General features: G+C 57.8%; 1 protein-coding gene across 4 annotated transcripts in view; it reads right to left on the bottom strand.

Moving 5' to 3' along the window:
• Positions 1 to 334: 334 nt before the first annotated feature.
• Positions 335 to 19192, bottom strand: part of SLC2A9 (solute carrier family 2 member 9) — a 108194-nt gene continuing 89336 nt past the window's right edge. For 2 of the 4 annotated variants that reach the window (XM_066278731.1, XM_066278729.1), the window contains 2 exons: positions 13378 to 13505; positions 337 to 1704 (listed from right to left, as the gene is read on the bottom strand). In XM_066278731.1, the coding sequence (XP_066134828.1) occupies positions 1465 to 1704; positions 13378 to 13505 (368 nt within the window). In that variant the 3' untranslated portion in view covers positions 337 to 1464. Of the gene's footprint in view, positions 1705 to 13377; positions 13506 to 19192 lie in introns of all 4 variants that reach the window. The other 2 variants (XM_066278728.1, XM_066278732.1) reach the window with 2 other exon arrangements.

Below are 19192 nucleotides of genomic sequence, written 5' to 3'. Positions count from 1 at the left end.
CCCGTGAGGAAGCTGGGGGGACTGTTGAAATGACATCGAAGGACTTCCCGTATTCCACACGTGCAGCTGATAAGGGCAGCGTCGGGGTCTGCGAGGGCTGGCTCCAGTTTTGAAAGGAGTTCTACGGCGGGCAGAATGCTGTCCAGCAGCATCTCATGCTACAGAGAAATCATTCGTGAAAGGAAGAGCCGATCGGTGTTGCCAACTTCACTGTTGTCTTAAGACGTTGCCACAGCCAGCCCAGCCTTCCGGAACCACCACCCTGCTCAGCCCACAGCCGTCCATGTGGAGGCCAGACCCTGTGCCCGCAGACAGATCGCACTCGCCGAAGGCTCAGAAGAGGGTTAGTGTTTTTAGCAATAAATATTTTTAATGAAGGTATGTACATATTTCAGACATCAAGCTATCGCACATTTAAGAGGCTGCAGCAGAGTGTAACAGGAGCTATTATATGCTCCGGGAAACCCAACAATGTGTGTGAGTCATCTGATTGTGATGCTCGCTTCATTGTGGCGGTCTGGAACCGGGCCGGCCGCGCCTTCAAGGCGCCTGTCCGTACGCGTCTGCTCGTGTAGAGTGCCCTACTCTGCACTCTCCCCCCGAGAGTCTCTTCTAGGACTGGCGAACGCGGAGCACACGTATGGCAGACAGCACTAATCAATCACAATGTTCTCCCCCCACCCCCAAGCCCAGGTTTAGCTTCAGAACCATTCTAACATTTTTTTTTAAATTATAAAAAGTTCAATGTGCAGCCCCTGCCTCACCTACTGAAAAGCTACTTCTTACATCTGCCTTTCTAGGTCACCTCCATATTGATCCTCTTTCTGTTCTCTGTGACGCATCTGATACTGTGCGGCGAGGACGGTTCAGGGCTGCAGGTCCCGAGCCCCCGGGGGACACAGCCTTGCAAGGCGGTACCCAGCGGGTGGTGGGTTAGTGTCAGGCTCTCCTGAGCCTGAGATCCACAAGGCAGAGCCAAAGACCGGAAGCGGGCATTTCGTCGGAGGTATGAGCGTCTTTCTGCTGAATGCCGAACACCATCACCCAGGACCAAAGCCGAGGGTTCACTGAGGACTCGGGCTCCAGACTGAGAGCAGCTCACAGCTTCTGACGGCGGAGCTGGGACCCCAACCACAGTCAGTGACATTCAGTCCATCAAGCCCTGAGTCAGTGTCAGACTGTCCTGTTCTCCTCTGAGACAGCATTCCAGGGGGCTGACGGCCCAATTCCATTTTGAACCCATGGGCTAAGTTGTGAAGGAGGCAGTCCAGAAATCTAGAGAGGAGAACGCTGGGTCTAAGCACAGGCGGTCCCTTCCAGCTCCTGGAAGAGTCTGGAGGGCTCGGCCATGAAGAAAGCCCAAGTGGTTGAAATGCTAGACGAGCAAAGGTTTATTTTTAAATACCTAATAATGTTAAAGGTGTAGGGGGATCTTTGGTTTTCTGAGACGGTCAGATCGTCCGTTTAGACGACCCCATTTTTGACGTAACTATCCAGCGTGAAGGAGGAGTCCGGGTCCGGCCTGTCCGCGGTCTTGTCTGCGGTCTTCTCCTCCGGCGGACACGCCTTGTTCCGCTTGGCGAACGCCTGGCTGATTTCCGCATGCGTTCTGTTTTTGGTCTCGGGCAGGACAAAATACAGATAGAGAGCGCCTGCGAAGCAGATGGCGGCAAAGACCAGGAAGCAGTAGGTGTCCAGACTTTTCTGTGGAAAGGCAGAGACAACAACCATCAGACAGGGGACCGAACCGGCCGTGAAACCCTCTCCGGCCAGATTGTTTGGGTGGCTCCCCACTCATAGACCCATGTCCCTGGATGGAACTCGGCGTGTGGGAAGCTGGCTCCGCTGGCCATGGTGCCTCGTCATCGTCGACACGAGATGCCTCGCACGAGGCAGGCATGAAGAAATCGGCTTCCAACCCCCAGTCAAGATGGGGAAGTAGCCGTCTTTGTTTCTTATTTGTTGAAAAGTAGGCCTATAAAACTGAATCACCGTGAGAGCAAAGCGTGCTACTATTTGACATTGTCTTACATTAATATTTACCCGTAAGCACATCCCCCTCCCTCCAATCTACACGTGAGAGAAGTGTGATGCCAAAAGGAAGAGACATTCCCCAGTTTATAAGGAAAATGTGGAGCAATGAACGGACTCGGTCAGGATAACATCAGTTTTCTTCTAATATACAAAAATGTGACTCACCGATTAGTACTCTGAACCAGCCTTGTACAAATGAGAACCGATTAGTACTCTGAACCAGCCTTGTACAAATGGGACAGACCAGAGAAACAGAGAAATGCGGAACGCGGTCACTCTATTGCATGCACCCTGATTGTCACCCCGAGTGCCTGCACCACAGCCACCCTGCCCGCTGCTCTAGACCCCGAGCTTCTCAATGACTCAGCCACTCCTGGAGCTCCTGCGCCCTGCGCTGGGCCTGGCTCACGGAGTTCCTCCATAAATGTTTGTTAAGTAAAAGACTTTATGGGTTCCAGCTGTCACGGCTGTGACTTTTTCATGCAATAAACATCTATTGACCCAAGGCTAAGGTGACAGGTCTTGGGATGATATACGTTAGCAGAAGCAATATCTTTTCTTTTTTTTTTTTTTTTTTTCTTTTTGTATTTTTCTGAAGCTGGAAACAGGGAGAGACAGTCAGACAGACTCCCGCATGTGCCCTACCGGGATCCACCCGGCACGCCCACCAGGGGTGATGCTCTTTCCCACCAGGCGGCGATGATCTGCCCCTCCGGGGCGTCGCTCTGTCGCAACCAGAGCCACTCCAGTGCCTGGGGCAGAGGCCAAGGAGCCATCCCCAGCGCCCGGTCCATCTTTGCTCCAATGGAGCCTCGGCTGCGGGAGGGGAAGAGAGAGACAGAAAGGAAGGAGAGGGGGAGGGGTGGAGAAGCAGATGGACGCTTCTCCTATGTGCTTTGGCCGGGAATCGAACCCGGGACTCCCGCACGCCAGGCCGACGCTCTACCACTGAGCAGAAGCAATATCTTGAGTTTACTCAATTCCATGTTCTTCTTTGAGTGGGGGTGTTTCTGGAGTCTGACACAGGGCTTAAGAGCCTGGTCTTCAGATCACCATCCCAGATCCACCTCGTACCGAATCCCGAATCCGAGGCTCTTTCGTGCCTCTGTCTCCATCGCTGTAAAGTGAGGACATCAGTGGTACTTACGGGGTGGTCCTAAGGACTGAGTGAGATACTCCCCTTCAAGTCCATAGCGCGGTGGCGGGGGCAGGACGTGCTCCAGCCCTGCGAGAGCTTGGCTCTGAGGGTGTGGACCTCCCACCGTCCACAAGGACTCCCTGAGCGGGCAGGAAGGAGAGGGTGGGGCTCTGCAGTCCGCTGGGCAGGATTTGAATCCTGGCTCCACCATGTACATGTTGGTGTCAAGCCTTAAGATGTGCCAGGACTTTCGACCCATTGATTGGAAATTCCGCATTTCCCACATGGTGATATCCACCACACGCTGCTCTGAAGATGAAGTGAGATGCAGGCAGCGCAGTCCTCAACGTCTCCACCTGCATGCCGGAGGGAAGTCTGATGCATCACGTTCCAGATGGAGCCTCCGCACCGGCTCCTAATCTGAGCACTTGTCACCACTTGTGTGCTGTCATTTTGGTCCAAACCACCATCACCTCTTGCTGGGATTATTATAAGAGCTTCTCTGATTTCCCCGCTTCTGCCTTTGACCCCTTTAAGCCTATTCACAAGAAAGAAGCCAGAGCTGTCTGGCTAAGCAGAGGAAAGAGCCTGTCACTCCTCTGCTCAGAGCCAGCAGACCCCCTAAGTCACAAAGCCAAGCTCAGGTGTTTACCAGGACTCTGCAGACACCCGCCCCTGAGGGAGGAGCACCAGCAGGAGGCTGGCTGGCTCAGTGAGCGCAAAGAAGGAACTCAACCACGACGTGAGCACCCTTCCCACCCAGTCACGGAGCTCAAGCTTTCTTACATGTGCTCGTTTGCTGCCTCGGGGAAACAGGTCTACCTGGTCCTTCTTTACAGGTGAGGAAATCAAGGTGGAGGGAGGTCATGCTTCCTGTTCAGCATCGCACTGCTGGGGGTGGCAGGGCTGGGCACTGAGGTGGGCAAGCCTAGCGCTGCCAGTGGCACCGTCTACCTAATGCTGACCGAGTGTTCGCACCAGCCAGTGGCACAAGTACTGTCTAGCAGAGGGGAAGACAGAGGGGTGAAGCTGTCGGGTCAGTGGGCCAGTGTCTGTAGCTGAGAGGTAGAGCTTGTTCCAGTCTGACCCCAGAGTCTGTGACTGTCACTCTGTGCTCACCGCTTAGACATTGTCACTCTGTGCTCACCGCTTAGACATTGTCACTCTGTGCTCACCGCTTAGACAGTGGGCACAGGAGAGAAGAGGAGGAAGGACCTGGCCCAAGAGTCAATGGGACAGAAGAAGCCCTCAGGCCACCCCAAGCCCAGAGGCTCAAACGGAATGGCAGGCCAGCCCGGCAGAGGATCGTGGGACCGCACGGATGGAAGGGCCACACGGCTAGGAGCTGGCACTTCCCCTGCTGGGGGCCGCCCACGGGCACGTCGTGGTGTCTGCCGAGATAATTTCATGTTGGTGATCATGCGACGACCTGGCGTGACTGCCAATTTGCAACTGTGTTTAGCTTGGGACGAGACAAGCGGTTACTCAGCCCGTCCTGGGTGCCGGCTGTGGTCCAGACTCTGCTGCGTCTGAGCCCCGCAGCCAAGCCATGAGAGGGCCATTTTCCCTCCCATTTTCTCTAGGGGAAACTGAGGGTTAGAGAGGTCCGGAGGCAGCCCCGAGGCTACGCAGGGACTAGTGAGAGTCGGGGCTCACAGGAAGGCTGCCTGCCCGGAGCTCGCTCGTGCCCTGTCCTCCACCAATCGTGGGGGGCAGGGAAGGGCTCCCGGCACCCTCCAGGGTTCCCCGACAGCAGCTGGGACGTAGGGCTTCTTAACCTTCTCTTCCGGGTGAGAAAACGGAGATGAGAGTGGGCGAGTGACCTGCCCACGGCCACCCAGCGGGTAAGGGCTGCCCCTGGGTTTGAAGTGGTGACTTCCGAGTTGACCTGGGCCATTGTCCCGCTTCTGTACCTGCCTCCCTTGTGCAAATGTATTCAGTGTCGTCAGGGCTGCGAGGTGCCTGGCACAGAGATGCGAGCGTCACCTCTTTCCCGTCTCCTCTTTCACTTCTAAATCGCTCAGCGGTGCCCGGCGGCTGCGGGAGGCTGTCCAGGCGCCGCAGATGATGGCTGGCGTGGGCGGGCTGCCCCGAGCGCCGAGCGGGAGGCTGTCGGGCGCCCCAGGTGATGGCTGGCGTGGGCGGGCTGCCCCGAGCGTCGAGCGGGAGGCTGTCGGGCGCCCCAGGTGATGGCTGGCGTGGGCGGGCTGCCCCGAGCGCCGAGCGGGAGGCTGTCGGGCGCCCCAGGTGATGGCTGGCGTGGGCGGGCTGCCCCGAGCGCCGAGCGGGAGGCTGTCGGGCGCCCCAGGTGATGGCTAGCGTGGGCGGGCTGCCCCGAGCGCCGAGCGGGAGGCTGTCGGGCGCCCCAGGTGATGGCTAGCGTGGGCGGGCTGCCCCGAGCGCCGAGCGGGAGGCTGTCCAGGCGCCCCAGGTGATGGCTGGCGTGGGCGGGCTGCCCCGAGCGCCCGAGCAGGAGGCTGTCCCGGCGCCCCGGATGATGGCTGGCGTGGGTGGGCTTCCCGGAGCGCCTGAGCGAGGGGCTGTCGGGCAGCCAGGGGCTGCCTATCTGTCGTGGGAGGGACCCGCCTGGGAATCAGCAGAGCTCCGTTCTGGGTCTGCTTCCAGCGCACTCCGCTCGTCACGTGACCCTGAGACGTGCCACCCCCAGGCTGTCCTCGTGTCCCCCTTGAGTGAAACAGAACCTCGCCCAGGGATTTCTGAGAGGAAGCACTTTCACAACCGTAGAGCTCAGTCCGCAGGTGAAGAAATCGATACATCGGCTGACTTTAAAATTCAGAGCATCTGTTCATCATCAAAAGGTCCCACAGAAAGCGTATGAGAGTCACAAACGGGGAGGAGGTATATTGTTACACGTAACAAGGTATCCGTACCCAAATTACAGACCCAACTCTTATGCGTCAATAAGAAAAAGACCGCTGAGTAGAGAAAAGGGCAGAACGGGCAAACAAGCGTCTCGCAGGAGAGCAAACGCCAAGGGCAGAGCGGCGCACGGAGAAGTGCTCAGTCGTTCAGGGTAACAGGCCAGAGCTGGGATGCTCCACCCTGGCGCACCCATCAGAGGAGTGAGAGCGCAGACAGCCAGACAAGGCCAGAACCAGGCGATGAGCAGCGTGGCTTTGCGCAGCGTGGGGGAGGCTGTAAAGAGCTGCGAGTACTTTGGAAAACGAGTTGGCATCAGCAAGGGCAGGGGGACGAGGTGTGTGCCTGCTCCACGACCCAGCCATTCCGCCCCTGAGCGTAGGCTACGTTCTAGAGCGGTGCTATCTGAATTTAAATCGATTGAAAGTTCAGCTCCTGGCCCTGGCCGGTTGGCTCAGTGGTAGAGCGTCGGCCTGGCGTGCAGAGGTCCCGGGTTCAATTCCCGGCCAGGGCACACAGGAGAGGCGCCCATCTGCTTCTCCGCCCCTCCCCCTCTCCTTCCTCTCTGTCTCTCTCTTCCCCTCCCACAGCAGAGGCTCCATTGGAGCAAAGATGGCCCGGGCGCTGGGGATGGCTCCTTGGCCTCTGCCCCAGGCGCTAGTGGCTCTGGTCGCAACAGAGTGATGCCCCGGAGGGGCAGAGCCTCGCCCCCTGGTGGGCGTGCCGGGTGGATCCCGGTCGGGTGCATGCGGGAGTCTGTCTGACTGTCTCTCCCCGTTTCCAGCTTCAGAAAAAAAAAAAATAAAATAAAGTTCAGTTCCTCAGCGGCACTAGCCGCATTTCAGGGGTTCCAGAGCCACACGTGGCTGGTGACTTCCGAGTTGAGCAGCAGCAGATGGCCAACGTCCGCCTCATCTCAGAGACCCCGTGTGCAGTGGGACGGTCAGGGTACACTGCAGAGCAGGACGCAGGGAAGACTCGGGGGCTCATGGGGGGGGAGGGATGCACACTCTGGAATAGGTTCACGCAAATGCTATTACAGGGCAGTGAGGAACAATGACCTAGAGCTACACGATCCACACGGATGGCACTCAGCAACACAGGCTGAGTAGTAGAACAGAGGACAGAAAAACACCGTCAGGATGACTGTCCTTATACAACTACGAGGCCCCCCAGGTCTAGACAGCACCTGGCTCCTGCAGCATTTCCCTTGTGAAAGCATGCAGAACGGATGGGCACACGAAGGCCAGCAGGGGACTTGATGGAGCTGGTTGGATGTACGAATGGCGGTCATGTTAGGTTTTCACGATGGGACAAATTCTAGTTCTTCTCAGTTCCCAGTCCCACCCGCAGAGCTGCGACCCCGGCCCACCTCGCTCACAGGGGGCTCTCGGGTGAATCAGCACAGAGACCGCCACATAAGAACCGATGGGGAGGAAGTCGGGGCCTTTACGCTTGTCACTCCGATTCTGCAGAGCTTTGAAAGGCGAGGCTGCTCTACTTCATGAGCAGAGAGGATCTGGACCATTAGGATGTTTCGGGGGCGTTGGGGGGGTGGGAGGAGCTGGAAGGGAGCCGGGACCCGAGTGGTGACTTACATCTCTGGGGTGCCTGTGGCTCCCAAGTCACCGTCCCACGTACACTTCAGGTCGTGTGGGAGCTGCCCGGGAACCTGTACAGCAGACACAGCCCTGTGACTGCCTGGTGGCATTTCGGATGAAGATGCCGTGCTGGGCACTGGACACCACCCTAAGGGCTCTGCGAGCCTCCCATGCTTAGCCTCCCTCTGCCCCTGCTGTCTGAAACGGCACTGCCAGCCCGAGGGGGACACTTGAAATCACCTTTCACGACTCCCTCCCTCTCTGCCTGCTTAGCTTCTGAGTCCTGATGACTCTGCCCTGAACACCTTTTTCCAACATGCACACATTTTAAATCAGGATAAAATGTACAGACAGTGCCTGGCACCGATCTTACGAGTTCAGCTCAACGAGCTTGGAGAAGAGTACACCCCTGGGGGGCTCACACCTCTATCAAGGTGGGGAACGTCGCCTCCACTCCAGAAAGTTCCTTGTGCCATTGCCCCCTCACCCCCCTGCCCCACCCCCAGCACACACAGAGGTCACCCGTTCTCCTTCCGATCATCTTAGCATCCGTTCCCCTGCCCCTGCACAGGATCCACTTCCCACCGGGCAGCCAGGGTTCTTTAAAAGCACAAAACCGAGCGTGTCTTAGCCTCATGCAGTGGCTTCCCGGAGTCCTTGGGACTAACCCCTAATCCCTCTGCTGCCTTGACGTCGTGGGGGGTGTGGCCTGGACCTCCCTGGCCTCCCTCAGCATGCTGTGCAGTCCCCTCAGACCCTCGGGTGCCCTGTGCCTGCTCAGGACTTCGGCCGCATCTTCCTCCTCCTGGCCAGGAGCCCCCCCCCACGCCCCCCATATATATACACTTCTTTCCTCAGTCTCCGCTTGAACGGTCCCTGCACCGCTCAGCCCAGTAGAACACCTGGTTTACCTCCTCCCACGAAACAAAACATCTCTGTCCCCATGAGGATTATGTCTGTTCTTTTCTGAAACATCAGAGCAGGACTTGCCCTCCCGTGCGCAGCCTGCTTCCTGGGCCCCGCCCCAGCCGGTGCTGCCACCAGAAACCGTGAGTATGACACGCTCTCTCCCCTTCCCTCCAGACCCAAGGAGTGTCACCTGGGCCGTCCAAAGAGGCCGGGGGCAGTCTGTTTGCTTTGAGACCACACCACCCCGGAGCTTCGTCAGCTGTCCCCATCACGTGGCCTAGGCATTTGGGATAGGACCCAATGTTTTTCTAGGTGAAAAGAATCGTTCTCTCCCTTCCGGATTCCACTGAGCTCAGATGGGATGTTCTCACTGCAGTGGAAACAGGCACACATACATCCGCATGTAATTCTCCGTGCACCAGAAAACAGGGGCACAGATGTCGGGGGCCGAGTGGCCTGGAGGCGTCGACAGAACGACCCAGAGGACACACTGAGGCTGACCACAGCGAGGCCCAGAAAGGCGGCCCGCGGCTGAGGGCAGAGAGACAGAGAGCGATACGGTCTCCCCGGGGGCCGACACAGCCCACAGGGACAACGTTCTGCAGGAAGGGGCAGGGCGGAGGGCGGGGAGGCGAGTGGGAGGGGAGTCACGCTTTGAGAGGCGGCCAGTCCTGGATTGCTCAGCTAGAGGGGACGCTGTCAGGTCCGTCACTTAAGATTAATTACCTTCTGTCCTGTCTCGTCTTCCCAGCTGGCCGTAGGACGGCATGGCAGGAAGTGACCTTTACGGGGACGAATAATGATCAAAAGGAGCAGCTGTTGCTGAGTGTCCGTGCGCAGACACGGAGCGCAAGCCTGGACTCCTCTCTGATTCCCTCGGGAGCCCTGCTGCAGAATGGGGGCGGCTCTCTTGTTTTCTGGACACAAAAATGATGCTCGAAGAGCAACCAAAGTCAGACAGAGTGTGACCAGCTGAGCAGCGCAGCCAGGGTTCAAGGTCGGGCTGTCTGAGCCCAAAGCCTGCAGTTTCTCTTATGGGTCATTGTGTCTAACACGGGCACAATACGAGCAACACACAAGCGCGGAAGCTACCACGTGCTGAGTGACTCGGTGCTGAGGCCAGCCGGTGTTACAGGTGCTGCTCCCGACAGGGCCCCCCCTCTACCGACACAGGGGAGCGAAAGTGACCCAGGGAGCACTGGTGAGGGAGGGACTGGGTGACCAGCTGCCCTGGATTGCCCAGGACCAGAGGGTTTTCCTGGGATGTGGGACTTACAGGGATAATCCTGGGCCAACTGGCACGAGCTGGCCGTCCTAGACAGGGAAGGTACTGTGGATTGGATTGTGAATCCCCCTCCTGCCCCGCCCCGCCCCAAAGATATGTTGAATCCTGACCCCTGGTACCTGCCAATGTGCCATTGTTCCAAAATAGTCTTTGCAGATGCCATCAAGCTAAAATGAGGTCATACTGTATGAGGCTGGGCCTTAAATGCAACCATGAGTGTCCTTATAGGAAGAGCCAGAGAGACACACACAGGGGGAGTGGAGGATGGAGGCAGAGAGTAGAGCGGTGTGGCCACAAGCCAAGGCCTGCTGAGAATGACCAGCAGCTAAAAGGAGGGCACGGAGCAGGCCCTCCCTCCGCCTCCAGCGGAAACCAGCCTTGCCCACACTTGATTCTGTGCTTCTGGCCCCCAGAACCGGGAGGGCACACATTTCTATTGTTACCAGCCAGGGATTCTCAACCCTTCTCATCTCACAGCACACATAAACCAATGACTAAAATTCTGTGGCACACCAAAAATGTACTTTTTGCCAATCTAAAAAAAAAAGTATAATTTTGATTTATGCACACTGGATGGCTATTGTTGTGCTGGCCGTTGTCATTGTTTTATTTGACAGTCTAAAGGAAAAGAGGTCAGTGCCCCTGACTAAATAGTCAGGTATTGCGATTTTAACAATTCTTGTGGCACAGCGGACGAGAGTCTCCGTTATAAACCACTAAGTTTGTGCTGCTTCGAAACGAAGACAGGAGGGAGGACAGGTGTCCCAGTGGAACTCCGTGCTGCTCCTGGGGACCTCTGCCCAGAACTCCCGTTTTCTCCACACCCACAAAGCTAAGTTCACTTGGGCTTCGAGCCTCCAGGGCCAACTCCTGCAGCTGGGAGAACCACTCCCCCTCGTGGGAGCTGCTGCAATATTGTGCACCATGAGCGTGTTGTAGGACCTCTCGTGCTCCGCCCGGTTAGCCCTGGGGTCGTGTCTGCCCCTCTCCCACAGCTCACCACCAAGCCGGCTTAGAGCCTCCGAGGGCCATACAGACCTTAGCATCAGGGTCCCCAGCACCTCACAGAGTGCTTGGTGTGCTGTAGATGCTCGGTAAGGGTTTATGGAATGAAAGAAGGAAGGAAGGAAGGAAGGAGGGAGGGAGGGAGGGAGGGAGGGAGGGAGGGAAGGAAGGAAGGAAAAAGAAAACAGAAAGAAGGAAAGATGAAAGGAAGGGAGGGAGGGAGGGAGGGAGTGAGGAAGGAAGGAAGGGAGAGAAAGAAATAGAGAGAGAGAGAGAGAGAGAGAAACATGTCCAGTCCCACTCTTCAGTAGCAGCGTGACCTTGGCCATCGGGACTCCCAGAGATATTTCCTACCTAACGCAATCAAGTGTTACAATCAAGATGAGGACCACAGCTCAGTCTGCGTCCCTGACAGATGTTCACTCCCACCCAGTGTTCTTCCGGTCGTGGCCAAGCGTCGTGCCACACATCTGGACACAACACAGCTTAGTGCCTTAGAGGCCCTGGTCACCTTGCTCCGGAGACAGACACACAAGTCCACATTCATCGACTCTTGTCTTGGCCCATAAAGGGAGCAGGTTCTATGGATCGGATTTGCGATGGTGGGCTTGAGTCCCCGAGACCCCTGTCTCCAGAGGGTTCCATGAAGGCTGGATGACCACCTGGCCGAGATGCAATGAGGGAACCCACGCATTCACTGGGGTTCCCTTTCCTACCCTGAGACCCACCAGATCCTCCGTCCCTCCTCACTGCCCTGATTCTCACAAAGTCCCCCCCACCCCAGCTTTCAGGGCTGTGTCACACCGACCCCCTGTTCCTGCCCAGGGGGCTCTGTGACGGGGATCCCTCCTGACCCCCTGTTCCTGCCCAGAGGGCTCTGTGGCGGGGATCCCCCCTGACCCCCCGTTCCTGCCCCGAGGGCTCTGTGGTGGGGATCCCTCCTGACCCCCCTGTTCCTGCCCAGAGGGGGGATCCCTCCTGACCCCCTGTTCCTGCCCAGAGGGGGGATCCCTCCTGACCCCCTGTTCCTGCCCAGAGGGCTCTGTGATGGGGATTCCTCCTGACCCCCTGTTCCTGCCCAGAGGGGGGATCCCTCCTGACCCCCTGTTCCTGCCCAGAGGGGGGATCCCTCCTGACCCCCTGTTCCTGCCCAGAGGGCTCTGTGACGGGGATTCCTACTGACCCCCTGTTCCTGCCCAGAGGGGGGATCCCTCCTGACCCCCTGTTCCTGCCCCGAGGGCTCTGTGACGGGGATCCCTCCTGACCCCCTGTTCCTGCCCAGAGGGCTCTGTGACGGGGATCCCTCCTGACCCCCTGTTCCTGCCCCGAGGGCTCTGTGACGGGGATCCCTCCTGACCCCCTGTTCCTGCCCCGAGGGCTCTGTGACGGGGATCCCTCCTGACCCCCTGTCCCTGCCCAGAGGGCTCTGTGGTGGGGATCCCTCCGACCCCCTGTTCCTGCCCAGAGGGGGGGATCCCTCCTGACCCCCTGTTCCTGCCCCCCTGTTCCTGCCCAGGGGGCTCTGTGACGGGGATCCCCCCTGACCCCCTGTTCCTGCCCAGAGGGCTCTGTGGCGGGGATCCCCCCTGACCCCCTGTTCCTGCCCCCCTGTTCCTGCCCAGGGGGCTCTGTGACGGGGATCCCTCTTGACCCCCTGTTCCTGCACAGGGGGCTCTGTGACGGGGATCCCTCCTGACCCCCTGTTCCTGCCCAGAGGGCTCTGTGGCGGGGACCCCTCCTGACCCCCTGTTCCTGCCCAGAGGGCTCTGTGGTGGGGATCTCTCCTGACCCCCGTGTTCCTGCCCAGAGGGCTCTGTGACGGGGATCCCTCCTGACCCCCTGTTCCTGCCCAGAGGGGGGGATCCCTCCTGACCCCCCTGTTCCTGCCCCGAGGGCTCTGTGACGGGGATCCCTCCTGACCCCCTGTTCCTGCCCAGGGGGCTCTGTGGTGGGGATCCCTCCTGACCCCCCGTTCCTGCCCAGGGGGCTCTGTGACGGGGACCCCTCCTGACCCTCTGTTCCTGCCCAGGGGGCTCTGTGATGGGGATCCCTCCCTGGGTCTTCCAGACCACCCGGCCATGTTTCTCGAGTGGCTCCTGAGCCTCCCGCTGGGTGGGCACCCCACGGAAAGGGAGCCAGCTGGAACGAAAGTGATCCTCCCGTAACACATTGCCATGCGGCGCGTGACTTTGTAGGAAATTTGTGGGACACAGCGACCAACACCGAGCACCCATGACGAGTAGGTTGCAGGTGCGAGGTTCTAACCAGGTTTCCTTGAACGCCCTCGGGGACGGGAAGCTCACTCCCTCTGAAGCAGCCCTGGACATTCAGGGGAAGCTCCCAGAATGTGCAGGAAGGAGAAGGAAGGTTAAGGGTCTGGGCCGGAGCACGCGTCACCCTTCCTTGGGCCAAGTTTCTGGTGGAGGGAGGACTGGCCTCTGCTCTATGACCCCCCCTTCACTCAGGGGGCTGCCGGACCAGAGGGGCCCCCACCACGCGCGAGAGACCCCAGGGGTCCACTGTACCTGGATGAAGGGGAAGAGCAACCCCACCGCGAAGTTGGAGAGCCAGTTGACCGTGCCCGCCACGATGTAGGCCGCGGGCCGCTGGGGCTGCTGGAAGAACTCGCCGGTCAGAATGAAGGGGATGCCGCCTGCGTCAGAACCGGGGCACGGAATTAGTCACCCCCGAAAAGAGGGCCGTGCGGCCAGCACCCATCGCCACCTGCAGGGGGCGCTCCCGGTCAGAGTCAGTCTGCCTGTGAGGGTCGGCTCTGGGGTCGGGTGCTGGAGCTGGAGCTACAGCCCAGACGCTTGAAGGTATACAAACCATTTCTCTGACCTCCCTCATGCGAACGAGAGAGTCATCGCTCTCTCTGCTCTCCAAATGCCCTCTGAATCGAATGGTGACCCGCCACAGCTGAGCGCTAGATGTGTCCATTGGATTTACGAGGCAAGGGACATTTACGGAATATGTCATGCTGAGGACGTGTATAATTTCAGCTCTGTAAGAACTGAGAGAGTCAGGTAGGTAACAGTGTTTGCTACTGTATTCCTGGGTGAGGAAACTGAAGCCCAGGGAGGTGACTTCACTTTCCCCCAGGTGACCCAGCGCCCGAGGAGCAGAGCCAGAACTCAGGCTTGGGACTCAGGCCTCCGAATTTCACTTTTCCTGCCAATCCTTGTTTGAGGGAGGATGGAAGCCATGCCAAACTAGTCCCTCGACTGGATGTGTGGTGGCCTCCTGAGACACCTGGCAGTGGAGTGTCCGCGAAGATATCATCATCATCGGGGCGGAACAACCCTTTCTTTTGAGAGACTGTCCCTGTGCGCGCAGAATTGGATATTTACCACTGGTTGCCTCCTGATGCCAGCGGTACCCCCAGTCACCATGGCAACCCAAAGGCTTCCCCACATTCTTAAATGCTCTCAGGCACCCCAGGCTCAGAATGCCTGTACCCTCCCCCTCCCCCTCCCCCTCCCACAAGGTCCCCTCACTGTGCCCAGACCCAGGCCCTGGGGCTCAGCATGATTGCTGGGGGGCCCTGTTTGCACCCCCCATCCTCAGATGGGGTCCCCACTGTGTGGATCAGACCTACACATTAGCATACACAGACCTGACGGGGCAGTGGTGGGAGGGGAACTGAGGGACTGTCACCAGTCTCAGTTTGGACGACACTGGGAAGCAGTGGGGGTGGAAAGAAGGAGTGGATTCAGAGACCCCTCACCTCTTGGTGGCGAAGCTTTCGGTGTGAGCATAGCACACGTGTTGTAGGACCTCTCATGCTCTGCCCGGTTACCCCTGGGGACTCAGCCTCAAGGTCAACCAAGGTCACACAGCCAGGGCCAGTTTGAGCCCCGTGTCTTTCCAGAGCTCTCACTGTCATGGCCCCACACATCAAAAACAACTCAGAGAGCAGATCAGCCGTTGCCCCCCACTGCCTGCAAGCCCCCCAGGGCCAGCAGCCTCCTCATCTGCCTGGAGTTTCTGACAGAGAGTACACATTCAGTCAAGACTTCTTGCTTGAAGTAAACACTCAAAATTTGATTCTGAAAAGATTTGATGTGCTGTTTCCTACGAAGAAAGCAGACTCTCCATGTCTTGAAGATATCTGTCAAAATGCACAATGGTTGCCCAGGGGGTTGTGCTAAAGCTGGCTCCCGCTGTCAGAATCAGAAAGTGTTAATGTCTCAGGCCCAGCGCCTCCCGCTGGGAGCTCAGATTCTGAGGCTCAGACTCGAAACCGCTTGCCTCTTACCAGCTGTGTGACCCTGGATGAGCACCTTATCTCTCTGTGCCTCAGTTTCTCCATCTGTAAAATGGATACTAATCTCACAGGCTTTTGCTGAGAGTCACAGGACAATATGTGACACATAGCGAACATTTGAGAAAAGATACTGTTATTTAGATATGAGGAAAGAGGTAAGAGAGTGAGGGAGAGGGGAGGGGGGAGGGGAGGGAGATGGCAGGGGGAGGGAGATGGCAGGGGGAGGGGGAAAGGGGCCTGTCCATCACATAGTAAGAGATGGAGCCAAGCAGGGCTGAGTTTTGAGCTTGTTCTTATTTCAAAACACCAAATTATGACAGTGGTTCTTGACCAAGAGTGATTCTCTCTGTCCCCAGGGAACACCTGGCAATGCCTGGGGACGTTTCTGGTGGTCACAGTAAAAGGAGTTGCTACCGGCAGCTTGTGGGGAGAGGCTGGGGTGCTGGTCAACGTGGTACAGTACACAGGATCACCTGGCCCCAAATGCCAGTAGTGCAGAGGTGGAGAAACCCTGTTCTGGCCTTTTCTCCGGCAAGGCATGTCATATACACTGCTCACAAAAACTGGGGCATACTTCAAAATGTCTATCAAGCGATAAAATATCCCCTAATTTTTGGGAGCAGTATATTTCAATCTGCCTTAATGAGGAAGGCAAGGAAGGAAGTTCACTCCTCAAGCCCCTTCTGGGCCAGGCCTGGTGCGTGTTGCTAAACAGTCCTCATTGCATAATTGTTAGTCTCAGGCGGCAGCCTGGGAAAGCTAAGTGACTTCCCAAGGATGTCACAGGAGTAGGAGGGGTGGCCTGCTCTGACCCCACGCCCACGCCCCTCCCTTGGTGCATGGAGCAGGGGCGAGACTCCTACTCACTTTCCTGAACAACTAAGAGGGAATGACTGTGCTGGCTGCCGGTCTGATGGTCTGTGCCATCTGCAAGAGGCACAGCCGAGAGCCATGAGCCACGCCCACCGGGACCGCTCTGCCTCCAGCTAAGCGAGTTCAGGAGGCGGGGAGGGACTGGGGCACAGGGGGACGGCCCCCAGCCCTTGCTCTGATACTAACCCTGATATGTGGGGCCAATCACTAACTCTCCGAGCCCCAGTTTTCTTACCTGTGAAATGGGCGCACTGATCCAACAGGGTGGTGGATGTAAAAGTGTGACATTATTACTATACTGTTACTATCATTATCTTTTTATTGGAAGACTCACCTCAGAGCAGCTCTCTAAGGACATCTGGGGCACAGTGCCTCCAGGCTGTTACCCACACAGCAGCCAAAGGGACCATTTAGAATAGAAATCAGGTTCGGCCAGCCCTCTGATGAAAACCCTCTGGTGGTTTCCCACTGCACCGGGAGCCCAGCAGTTACCACCTGCGGCTGCAGGGTTGCTCCCTGGCTTGAGCTCCCTCCGTGACCCCGCCAGGCCGGTCCTGTGTGTCCCCACCGCCAGCCACCACCAGCCGCCTGCCGCCCTGCTTGTCCTGAGGTGCTAGCCGCCCTGAGGTGCTAGCCGCTCAGCACAGGCGGCAATGGAGCTCCTGAAATGCAGCCAGTCTGAGCTGAGATGTGCTCTAAGTACAAACTACATGCCGACTGAAAGGCTGACTGCAAAATAGAGAACTTAAAGTGCCGAGCACACGTCTGGTATAACGATCACATGCGAAGAGGGCCGTGCTTTGGGGAAACAGGACTGAATACAATATAGTATTAAGTGTAATTTTGCCTTGTGTTTGTTTTCTACTCTTTTGGACGTGGCCACCTGCCAGAAGGATCTACAGTTCCCTGTGTGGCTAGAATTCTGTTGCTGGCGGGCAGCCCGTTCTAGCCCACGCCGGGCAGGTTCCGGACTCAGTTCCTCCCTCTGCCCGGGAGAGTTCCGCTCAGGGGTCCGCAGGTCAGTTCATGCCTTTGCATCGATCTTTGCTCGAGGTTCCCCTGCCCCGGGAGGCCTTTCCCCACAACCTCAGTTAAAACGCACCCCTGCCGCTCTGTCTTGTCACTGTTCCTTTCCTTATCTGGGTCCCCTCCTCCCCGTGGGGCTTACAGTGACCCAGCTTTATATATTTGCTATTTTGTGGCTGTGCCTAACTCCCTATCTAGGAACGTAAGCTCTGGTGGGGACTGTTCGAAAGGCTTATCCCAACATCTGGGTCACAGCTGGGCACAGGGAAGGACCTTACTTATTGACGCTAGGAATACAGGACTGAACAAGACTGATGCAAATTTCTAAAAGAGCAAAAGGGCCGCTCTCTTTTGTCGCTTCCCTGTCCTCGGTTGTGGTGAGAGCTGGAAGGTATCGTGCTCCAGGACCCTTGCTCTCCATCACCGTCACGGGCTGCATTGCGCTGTCCCCTCCACCACCACCGAGCTCATATGTTGAAGTCCTAACCCCCAGCACTTCAAAATGCAATCGGGTTTGGAGACTGGAGCTTTAACGAGGTGGTTAAGGTAAATGAGGTCACGTGGCTGAGCCCTAATTCAGTCTGCCTGCTGTTCTTACGAGGAGAGGAGAGGAGGACACAGACACACCCAGAGGGCTGATCACGCGAGGACAGAGGGAGGAGACGGCCGTCCACCCGCCAAGGAGAGAGGCCTCAGAAGGAACCAACCCTGTTGGCACCTTGATCTCGGACTTCCAGCCTCCTGAACTGTGAGAAAACAAACGTTTCTTGTTCTCAAAGGCCCGTCTGTGGAGTTTGCTATGGACTCCCGAGCCAACGAACACAATCACTGTACAAGAGGAGACACAAGGTGGGGTCTGGGAGGGTCCTGCCTACCCCAGTCCCCCTGGCAAGCACCCACAGCTCCCCGTGACACGACCGGCCAGCCGCCTGGACTACTCGCCCACGTCCCCGACATGTCCCGCCAGCTCGTGCACTTGAGCCTCAGGGGGCGCTGGCGGGAGCTGGCGGGCCTCCCCACCTAAAGGCCTCCACGTCGGAGCCTCCGGAACCTGGGGCTCAGGCTATAGGACAGAGAGATTTCTGCAGAGGTGATGAAGTTAAGGGTCTGGAGATGGGGAGGTGATTCTGGATTGTCCTGTCCGACCCAGGTGGGCCCAGGGTAGTCGCAGGGTCCTTCCGGAAGGGGCGCAGGAGCGCAGGGAGGAGCAAATGCTACCCTGCTGGCTTTGAGGACTGGGAAGGGGCCCCGAGCCAGAGAATGCAGGGGGCCTCCCTGTGGAAAAGGCAAGGGGACACCGTCCCTGGTAGCCAGAAGGGCCCAGCCCTGCCCTCACCGTGCCTCTGGGTCCGGGGAACTGCACCCCTCTGAGCCCCAGGCCTGCGGAGAGCACACTGACGGGGTTCTGAGCCACCGCGTCCGTGGTCATTTGTGACAGCAGCCCCAGGGAAGTGACAGAGCCACCCCCACCCCGACTTGCCCCTCAACCGCTCGCCCTTCGTTCCTCAGGATACAGAAGCACGGGCCCCTTTTCACGCCTCCCAGCCCCCTCAGTGGACCCACACTTTGGACACCCGGCTGGTGCGAGAGAATGGACAGCTGGTGAGGAAAACAGGACACGCCTGATGTCAGCAAAACCCACGCGTTCGGTGTCAGAAAGTGCCACTCAGCCCAGCAGGGACTCCAGGACCAGTGTGAAGGAATGCGTGAAAAAGACACTAGTTTACTGAGTGCTGCCCCGTTGTCAGGCTCAGTGTTTGGGGGATGACCGTGAGGGGTGTGGGGGATGTGGGGACAGACAGCTGGTCTGGGACTAGGGAGGACAGGAGGATCTCCCTGGAGGGAGACTCGCAGACAAGGATAGAGAGATCGGGAAGCAAAGGACCAGAAACAGCACAAGGTATGACCGTGAGAAAGCCACCTTTGCAAGTGCTGGGTGGGGGTGGGGGTGGGGGTCAATGTCATCGTGAGGGGGGTGAGGGCGTGGGAGAAAACACGGAAGGCGAAGCTCTGTGTTCGGGGCAGGAAAGCACTCAAGGCAGGTTTGTGAGTGAGCCCAGGGCAGCTGATTTGTGTAAGCGGACTAGGGCAAGGACAGGCAAACTCTTTCTGTGAAAATATATCATATAGGAAATACATCAGGCTTTTCAGGCTACCTGTGGTCTCTGTCACAC

This window comes from Saccopteryx bilineata, chromosome 5, assembly GCF_036850765.1.
Source record: "Saccopteryx bilineata isolate mSacBil1 chromosome 5, mSacBil1_pri_phased_curated, whole genome shotgun sequence".
NCBI classification, from domain to species: Eukaryota; Metazoa; Chordata; class Mammalia; order Chiroptera; family Emballonuridae; genus Saccopteryx; species Saccopteryx bilineata.
Note: the sequence above shows the minus strand (reverse complement) of the source record. Positions and strands in the feature narration are given on the sequence as shown.